Source organism: Wasmannia auropunctata, unplaced genomic scaffold (assembly GCF_000956235.1).
Source record: "Wasmannia auropunctata unplaced genomic scaffold, wasmannia.A_1.0 LD335883.1, whole genome shotgun sequence".
NCBI lineage: Eukaryota > Metazoa > Arthropoda > Insecta > Hymenoptera > Formicidae > Wasmannia > Wasmannia auropunctata.
In genome coordinates this window covers 113,105-122,248 of record NW_012027007.1, presented here as the reverse complement: position 1 = coordinate 122,248, position 9,144 = coordinate 113,105, and the positions used below count along the sequence as shown (strand labels likewise).

Sequence of the window (9,144 nt, the reverse complement as noted above, 5' to 3'; positions counted from 1 at the left end):
GAATTGATAATAAAAAAAGGAAATATAGTCCGATAATGATGCTTCCAGGTAAAAAAAAATCTTCATACACGTACGAATTATTCATTTAATTCGAATACTTCTAGCTCGCTGCTGGAATAGGATAAGATAAGGTACTTCCTAATAAAACTATTTTTTCCTCTTGTTTCCTTATTACTGACTTCACGTCCTTTTGAGCTGAATCACCGGGAAAGTCCCAAATTTCTTTCCCAAAGGCAATTTCTCTTTCTCTTTTTCAAGAAGAGATCTACCATCCATATTAAATTCACCTTTCAGTCGTACGGAACGTTAACCGCGAGAAAGAAATCTGGGCCGCGTAACATTCTTTCCGTGAAGTCGAAGGGAAATGAAGTTGCAGCGAGGAAACCTAAATGGATCGTTTCCTTAAACCGGCGCGGCGTTCGAGCGCGTTGCCGAGAGGAATGCGTGAAAGTTAAGCGCAATTCGCAAAGCGCGCGTGAAGAAATGCAAAATGCCCCGTCCCTTTCGCCGGCCGCGTTCTTCTTCGTCGAGGAAGAGTAGTGTCCCTAAGTAACGCATGATGATCGATGCTTCGGGCGAAACGCTCTCGTTATACACGCAGATCGGAAAGTTCCGTCTTTCTAAAGAAACAAGACTCTTTCTCTGCGATACTCTGAAATAATGTGTAAAATTCATTCAACCGATAAAGAGTCCTATATATGTTTCTATTCTAAAGAATACCCAGACAACACGCGTATCTGAAAGATATCTTCGAGACACCTTTGAAACGCCTCTCAGACACACGTGTAAATTTCGGGTGATAAACAACATGCCCACATTGCGTCACAAATGCCAGACAATTTTGTATCTACTACTATATATTATTTATTTTCTAGTAAAATCTATTAAATAAATACCTATTTTTTTACAATAAAATTACAGAAGCCTCTTCTTTGCATCTCGCAAGTAATAATTCAAAATATTCAATAACTTATATCCCAGACGCTTCTGCGTCAGGATTTAGTTTGCTAGATCCTCGATCCCTCTGGTCTCTTCAGCGATGTAAGATACATTTCTGGAGCAGATAAAAACAAATTGCGAATGCGGAGGAGTCGCGTGCGAGAGAGAGAGAGAGAAAATCGGCGAAGGTCGGTAACCTCAACTCGATCGCCGGAAAATCGTCCGGGAATCCTGTGGAGAGCCCACCCCGCGTCTCTTCCGCGCGGCGATCCGCTCCTCTCAATAGAAGCCGCTACATAGCCGCTATAAATACCGCGCGTATTTACCGTCTTTGACGCGCACGTGCGCCTCGCGTCTCTCTTTCTCTCCTCTGCGTGCCGCGGTGTTCCTTGACATCGCCTCCGTCACGTCGCGTTCTTAACTGCGGTGCCTTTGACAGTCGGTGTCCGCCGCGAAGTTGCACCTCCATCGGGACCTCCCTCAAACGGCGCGAAGTGAGGCGCGACCGCGACGTGAGCCTAACAACCGCGACAACAATTAGCCTTCGTGGCCTTCATGCACTCACCTTGCGCAGCAGGCAGAGCACCCCCTCCGTGTCCCAGGTGGAGATGTCGTCGAGGGCATCGCCCCGCGACGGCTTCTTGGACATCGCGGGCCGCCGCGCGCGCGCGCGCGCGAAGACGTAAAAAAAGCCGAACTGACCGTCGACACACGCGCACGTTCGCCGTCCGGCGGCGTCTGCATCGGCTTTAGTTTTTGCAGCGCCGTGCGACCGTCTGACAGGTCTTCGACTTCCCCTCCTCACTCTCTCTCTCTCACTCTCTCTCACTGCTCCCGTCGTTCTCGCCGTTCTCTCTCCTGTCTCGACTTGCGACCGGCCACCACCCTCGCCGGTGGCCAATGTGGCCGTTCGCGCGATTGGTCAGTTCTCTCGTGGCGCACCTGCGACTTGACAGGTCTGTCTCGCGCGAGGTAAGAGCCCCTTCCTCGCATATTTGCATGAATTATGAGTATTATGACCCGTGCCTAGTTTCAACATCAAACGTGACCGTACGAGTATTATAATTATCTTTGATATATGACTCCCGTGGCACGTGATCCTAATTTCCGATGACTCCCCTGTAACCAATTCGATTTCTTTTTGAAGAAAATATGAAAAATGATATAAAACGAATTAAATATGTCACTTGATATAGATTTTGAAATCTCTCTCTCTCCTCTCTCTCTCTCTCTCTCTCCCCCTCTCCCACCTTCTCTCTCCCTTCCTACATACCTTTCACTGGAAAGAAGAATGAGTCACGTAATTTCTTATTTGCATTTCGCCCTCGGTGGTTGCAAAATGAAATTTTTCATAATCTCTCATTTGCGTTGGCGCTTTTAATAAAAATTTTACTCACGGTTCTCGTAAAATAAAATTACGAAATTACAAATAATAAATTAATAAAATGTCGACTTTTGCCTTAAAAAATTTCAAGTCGATCTATAAATTAGACCATAACTTATGAAATATTTTTATTAATTGTAAAATCTTTTTATTTAAAAATGCGAATTTCTTACGAACGACGAACAAAATTATAATTAATAACGCAATTAACATTAACATCAATATACATTAATTTTAAGATTAACTTAACGTTATTAATAATCACGAATATTATTAATAATGTTATATAAACAAATGCTTAATTAAGGTGCGATAAATATTTTCTCTCGACATCCAGTTTATTTGTTCGCTCGTTTTGCAGTGTCCGATACTCCGGTGACGGAAGCTCCGATTGCTCCTGAACTCCGAACGGCGCGATTGCGCCGAAAGGCGACCTCGCGGCCATCAGCCATGAGAGCGGCGCCGATGGTCGCGTAGACGCGCGTTGGTTGTCGACGACACGGTATCGCGAATCATTTTTCGGAAGAGTGGAACGCAAAGTGAATCGGCCGATCGGAAACGGATGACACGATGACTGTCGTCGAGCTGAGCACGGAGCAGGCATTTGACGACTTCGTCAAGTGAGTAGTCGGCGTATGATCGGGTTGACAAAAACCTTATAACCTCTTCTCGCGACTTAACTCGTAAATATCTTACCCGCGAGAATTTTTAGAAACTTTATTTTATTCCTGGAATTTTTAAATAAATCTCGAAATTTTGTAATTCTAATTTTATAAGTTTTATTCCTAAAATTCCTAACACCGGAAGATGTGTTATCTGTATATCCTTGTGAAATAAATGTTTTACATTTCTGGAGCGACAGATCTTTTTGAGCGAAAATGTGACGCGATCGTAAACATTTCTTTACTCCTTGTCGATTTCTCTATTCGAGGATTAGTGTATGTACTTTGTGACACGACTGTGTCACAAGTGTAACTGTTCTTTCGCGAATTTTTTTTCTGCACGTTTCACAAGCACGTGTTTTTGTCCTTGCACAAAGGTCCAAGGAGCTTTCCGTCGTGCACTTTCACGCGCCGTGGGCGGAGCAATGTTCCCAAGTGAACGACGTGCTCGAGGAGATGACCAAGCTGGAGCAGTACAAGGAAGTAAAGTTCGCCAAGATTGAGGCGGAAAACGTGCCGGAGGTGTCCCTGAAGTCTGGAGTAGCTGTCGTGCCCACGGTCCTTCTGCTGCGGAACAGCGGTGTGATAGGCAGGGTGGACGGTGTCGATGCGTCCGCGTTGACCGAGAAGATCAAGCATCATCTGAACAACAAGGACGCCCCGCTGCTCGACGCGGCGAAGGCCAAGGACTCTCTCGAGGATAGACTGAGGAAACTGGTGAACCAAGCGCCGTGCATGCTGTTCATGAAGGGGAACCCGGCGAATCCGCGGTGCGGTTTCTCCAGAACGATCGTTTCGATTCTGGACGGTTACAAGGCGGATTACAAGTCGTTCGACATATTGCAGGACAATGATGTTAGGGAAGGACTCAAAAAGTTTAGCAATTGGCCGACGTATCCGCAATTGTACCTGAACGGAGAACTGATCGGTGGTTTGGACATAGTGAAAGAGATGAACGAGTTGGGCGAGCTAGAGAGTATGCTACCAAAGAAAGAGAGTGTAGATGCCAAGTAGACTGTTACGTTTAATGGGATTTTCTTTTGCATTGAGTTCCGCGTACAAATAATATATAAATATTATTTTTCCAAGCAGCTTCTACTGTAACTGTCATCTTTTTAATGTTATTTCGTAATATTTCGCTTTTGGAAAAAAAATTACAAATTCTGTTCGCGCAATAAATTTTACAATGGATTATAGTTAAAAAAAAACTATTAATATTCCACTATTTTCAAACCATTCGCCTGTCTTCCCCATCAACCTATTTTCAACCATTCACTTTATACTCATTCATTTATGATCTTTAACTATTCAATCAATTTGTACAAAACTGCAGCATAAGGTGAGAATAGGAATTGAACCCACCGACTATCAGTCAATTGTTCTCAAAGCCACACGTCATCCTATTATTTTCACTTCTATTTTATTAAAAAGAACAAAAAAAATCAAAATTATAAGTAAACAAGATCTTCAATTGTATAATAAAAATTGCTAATAATCGGATTCTTCATCCTTATGTTAAATATTGTTTAATTTTATATCGTGTGATTTGTTATTAATATTTTTTAATCTTAATTTGTCACATGTAGACCCTAAACTTTTTAGATGTAAACGCGTATCCAAACATACTCAACCTAACCTAACTTTACGCGACGAGTCACGAGACTCACGAGGCAACAAGTACACGCATACCAACTAGAGTGATGAAAATGTCCCACCACAATTATTATTTGAGTTTTCTTTTAAATAGTTTCTTAAGTCACAGACAGCGCCATCTCGCGTCCTTCACTGGGAATAGTGTTGCTTTTAACCAGAGAGGATCCTCTCTGCTTTGAACATTCGCCTACGGATGGCGCCAATATCGTATTCGTGTTGCATGAGTTGCATCGCTGCTTGCTTGGCCGACGCTTCCAGTCACCTCTTCGTTTTCATATTTTCACTGTGCGATTTTTTATTTTTCATCATTAATAACGCGCGGAAACGAAATATCTCATTTAATAGCTCCATTATATTACTTATATTTATCACATATAAAAGTTATATGTATTTATGTATATAATTTTTTTGTTAATACATGCGTAATCAGGAAGATTAAATTACACATATAAATATGAAAAATGAATTCCAGAAGGCTGATTTTAGGTTGTACCTATCTATATTGCACGTGAGTATTACCGAAGAATTTTATCAGTATATACAATACATTGTATTTTGTACACGATATTTCTCGCGTATAACGCAATATGAAAAATGTGTGTAAATATAAGTATATAAGAAACAAAATATCGGGAAATATTATACAGCTGCAACTAATGTTTTTCTTGACTGCCGGGACGCAAATGCGGAAATCAGCGGAATACATGCAGGACAGTTTATCGCCCGCAGTTATATATAATATTAATCGCGTTAGTGTTGCAATCCCGGCTGCAGAAACAAAGTTTATCGTAATGAAACCGCACGATGGTGATGACCGAATTTTTCGATTGCTTCGCGGAGGGACGATAGAACGCGTGACCACAAACAGCGATAATTCTCCACACTGTGGAGTAACGTCAACATCTCGCGAAGAAATGAATTATGTAAATCAGTCAAATAAATCAGTCAAACTATATATACAATTTCGTGGAAAAAAGATCTCGCCATTTTCTCGAAATCACTTAACGCATCGATCCTGTTGCTCGATTTTTCGCAGCGTGAGAAAAATAATATTAGATAATAGCGCATGACAGAATTAATGCAGCCGCTTCGAATAATTTTTCACGTACGCGACGCGGACGCACACGAGCGTTAAGGTAGACCACACGTGCGCGCCACGCGTAATTCATACAGCCGTGCCCGTAATTTAATGACAACGACGTAATTGCGACGCCGGATCTATTTGCGAGAGCACAACCTTTTACCGTAAATTGAAAAATTGCCGAGTCGCGACGGGAGGGGGGGAGGAAGGCGAAAATTGCCCGTGCCGCGAGCGGCGCTTGTTTTATACGGTCCGTCGAAAAGCCGGCCGCGCGCTTATCGCCTATTTCGTTCTAATTAAGAAAAGAAACAGATTTGCCCTATTCAATTCCACGGTATTCATATTGCGAAACCGAGAAATCGAAAGATTAATATCCATCCGTGATATTCGATTATTGTATAATGCCGGCTCGCGATGGCTGGTTTACCCCGCGAAATTTCACGCGTTCGTTATCGCGTGTCGCGATAGGATGTGCAGGAATTGCCTACATGTCTTATCTGAGCCGCGTCCAGTTGGGGTTCGCCGGATCACAAAATGCGCGGGTTCGCCTTTGTTTACTCGTCTCATTATCAATATAACTCGACCGTTCGGCGAGTAACCGGCAATGAGTATACCGTCGCCGTTTAAAACGCAAAATCGGCGATATGACATCACGACGATGTGACAGAATGATAACCGCTACGCAACCAGCTGATAAAAAGTGCTTAAACCGAATTTTGTATGTATATATGTGCATGTGTATTTGTTGCAATATAATATTTATATTAATTCGCAAATTAATTTTAAAATCGTGCGCATGTATGACGCACGCGTCTGAATAATAATCCTTTCAGTATATGATCTGCAAATGCAGGTCGATCGAGTTACATTCCACACGGAGAGAATTTTTTTTTTAATTTATCCTGCAAATTATGTTAATTGTGAGACAATATAGTATTTAAGCAAATTTTACTGTGCACTACAATAAGATTTTACAGTAAAATTTATTGTAGTGCACAATAAAATTTGCCTAAATATTATATTGTCCCACAATTAACATGATTTGCAGGGTAAATTTAAAAAAAATTCTCTCCGTGCAAACGAATAAATTGTGTTACTCATAATTCCCAACTTTTTCGCATATATTTACAAATGTATAATGGTTATTAAAGATTATGTTAAAATTTTACACATATTTATAAAATTTTTACGGTATCTAGTATTATTTTTATTTTCTATGGTATTATTTTTATTAAAGATTATGTTAAAATTTTACATTCATAAAATTTTTATGGTATCTAGTATTATTTTTATTTTTTTTCTGGTATTATTATGATTATATATTAATTATGTTCTTGAATTTAATGATCTATTTTTTAATTATTAAAAAATAGATCATTGAACTCACAATCAAGAACATAGTTATAAGACAGCTTGTAAACAGAAGAAACTATTTTTTCTCACACTCTGTCTCTCGCGTTTTATCACGAATGAATGACCGAATAAATATCCGATTCTCGGAAATGTTTTTTTTTTGGCAGGTAATTTCTATCCATCGATTTTTCCTTTTATTTGCATTTCTCGGAAGAGGAAAAGAGGGAGATGCTATGTCATCACAGTGACGTAAGCGGACCGCCCCTAGGTCTTTCGAGATCGATTCTCTGACGTCACTGAAGGACATTTACGTAATAGGAGTTTCCTTAATCCTGCAACGGGTTACATCAAATCCCCACTTTTTCGTTCAGGATATGCTCGATCCGAAAGACTCGAACAATAGCTAATTATAAGCTAATAGGATAATTTTAATTAGCAGTAAACCCTGCGTGTATCTCCTAAAGATATCGAAATAGATTGTCAATAGATTGTACTCGGTATATATAATGCTCGATATCATTACCGTTCCGAAAGGTGAGCATTTGTTACGCAATTAGTAGAACTATGTATAAAAATTTACATAGTAATAATATGTTCCCGATCGAAGCGGCGCAAATCACGGCGAGACCGCTTATTATCACATTTCTTTTCTTTCAACGCTAATACCGCCAGGCGGCATTTCAATGTTCAATGATCCGTTCCGATTCCAACAAAAACAATATAATAATGATATACGGCCTATATGATTAAACGTTACGTTTGCCGCTATGCAAACATATCTGCGTCGTTTCCCACGTTCATTATTATTAACGCATCGATCCTGTAATTTTTTGTGTAGTTCCGCATCTTACGGATCTTCGAATGACATTTCATCATCCATCCGCGTACGAGCAATTTATTTTTCTGCGAAGTATAATTTATTCAATTGTCGTAAAATTCCCCCAATTATGATCACACTATAGATGTCCTGCTTAATGAAAAATCAAAAAGTTGAGCTTAATTACGTCTTCTAATTCAAATATAAATAATAAGATGTAAAATTTGAGAGAAAGAGAGAGAAAATTTCGTGGGTATAATAAAAAGAAAAGATGAACGATAGAAAATAGAGTTGATATCGACAAATTAATAAAATCCATTCTCTAAGAATAGTATTAGAATTGACATTATTTAATTGATGACGTTATCTAATTGGAAAGTTTCAAACTGTCTTAAATACTTAAAATTTTCTGTGGTCGACAACCAATTTTTTGAAGTGACGAACGTCGCGCGATTACCGTTCCTTTGTGGAATTTTTTCCATACGGTAAATTACTCGTAAAGCAACCATGCGAGGCGATGCAAAAAGGAAACCAACGTACCTGTGGTCGAAGTTGAAAAAAAGAATATGAGACGAGAGAAACAAAATTGCATGAGTTCTTTCAACGTTCTTTTTTCCTTCCAGACGACCTTTCATTCTACTCTCCTCCATTGTCCGACTTCCGACGAGCCTTGTGTACCTGTGTTCCCGTTATACTATCTTTCAGAGAATCGAAAAATAATTTCAAGAATTTTGAATACGAATAAACACAATTCAGGTAACGTTCAATAAATTAAAGTAGTTTTTTTCATTATTTTTCACAAATAATTCATGACAGACAACCTTAACGGTGATTAATTCTTTTCTTCGTGTTGCATAAAAATTACTTATTTTTCTTACATAAATCATATAATTATTCCAGTTGTAAATGTAACCCAAAAAAAGAGAAAAAAAAGAGACGAAAGAACTTTACAAAAATTAACTAATATTAAAATTAAATTAATATTTTACAAATATCTATAATAATACACCTTTCATTTTTGGGACATGTTTCACAAGATATTTATCTGTCTTATATCTCGAATGAAAACAGATATTCTCCGAAATAATATGCATTAGATATCTTATTATTCAATCGCTTTCGCAATGCTAAATTTCACTTTGGCAACGTTCGCGAGTGCAAAGGAAAGGTCAACGAAGATAATTGATGGCATAAGATTGTGCAACCCGCGAATAATTTGTTTGCTCGTTGGAAAGTGCGATGATAGTGAATCGGA

The 9,144-nt window shown here is 39.4% G+C and overlaps 2 protein-coding genes across 2 annotated transcripts in view; one reads left to right on the top strand and one right to left on the bottom strand.

Moving 5' to 3' along the window:
* The window catches only part of LOC105455702 (lymphocyte cytosolic protein 2-like), a 9,097-nt gene extending 7,340 nt beyond the window's left edge, over positions 1-1,757 (bottom strand). Inside the window, exon 1 of the mRNA XM_011699206.1 lies at positions 1,505-1,757. Coding sequence (XP_011697508.1) covers positions 1,505-1,588 — 84 coding nt within the window. The 5' untranslated portion in view covers positions 1,589-1,757. The remainder of the gene's footprint in view (positions 1-1,504) is intronic.
* Positions 1,758-2,735: 978 nt separating this feature from the next.
* On the top strand, positions 2,736-4,520 carry LOC105455701 (glutaredoxin-3). The gene is made up of 2 exons (XM_011699205.1): positions 2,736-2,943; positions 3,363-4,520. Exons 1-2 carry the CDS (start codon positions 2,894-2,896, stop codon positions 3,997-3,999), a joined length of 687 nt encoding a protein of 228 aa, XP_011697507.1. The 5' UTR covers positions 2,736-2,893; the 3' UTR covers positions 4,000-4,520.
* The last annotated feature ends 4,624 nt before the right edge of the window (positions 4,521-9,144 follow it).

Bases quoted from the DNA above. Each gene is read 5' to 3' on its own strand.
- LOC105455701 (XM_011699205.1), top strand. From the start codon at position 2,894: ATGACTGTCGTCGAGCTGAGCACGGAGCAGGCATTTGACGACTTCGTC. The intron at 2,944-3,362 runs GTGAGTAGTCGG...CCTTGCACAAAG, and splicing joins GCATTTGACGACTTCGTCAA to GTCCAAGGAGCTTTCCGTCG.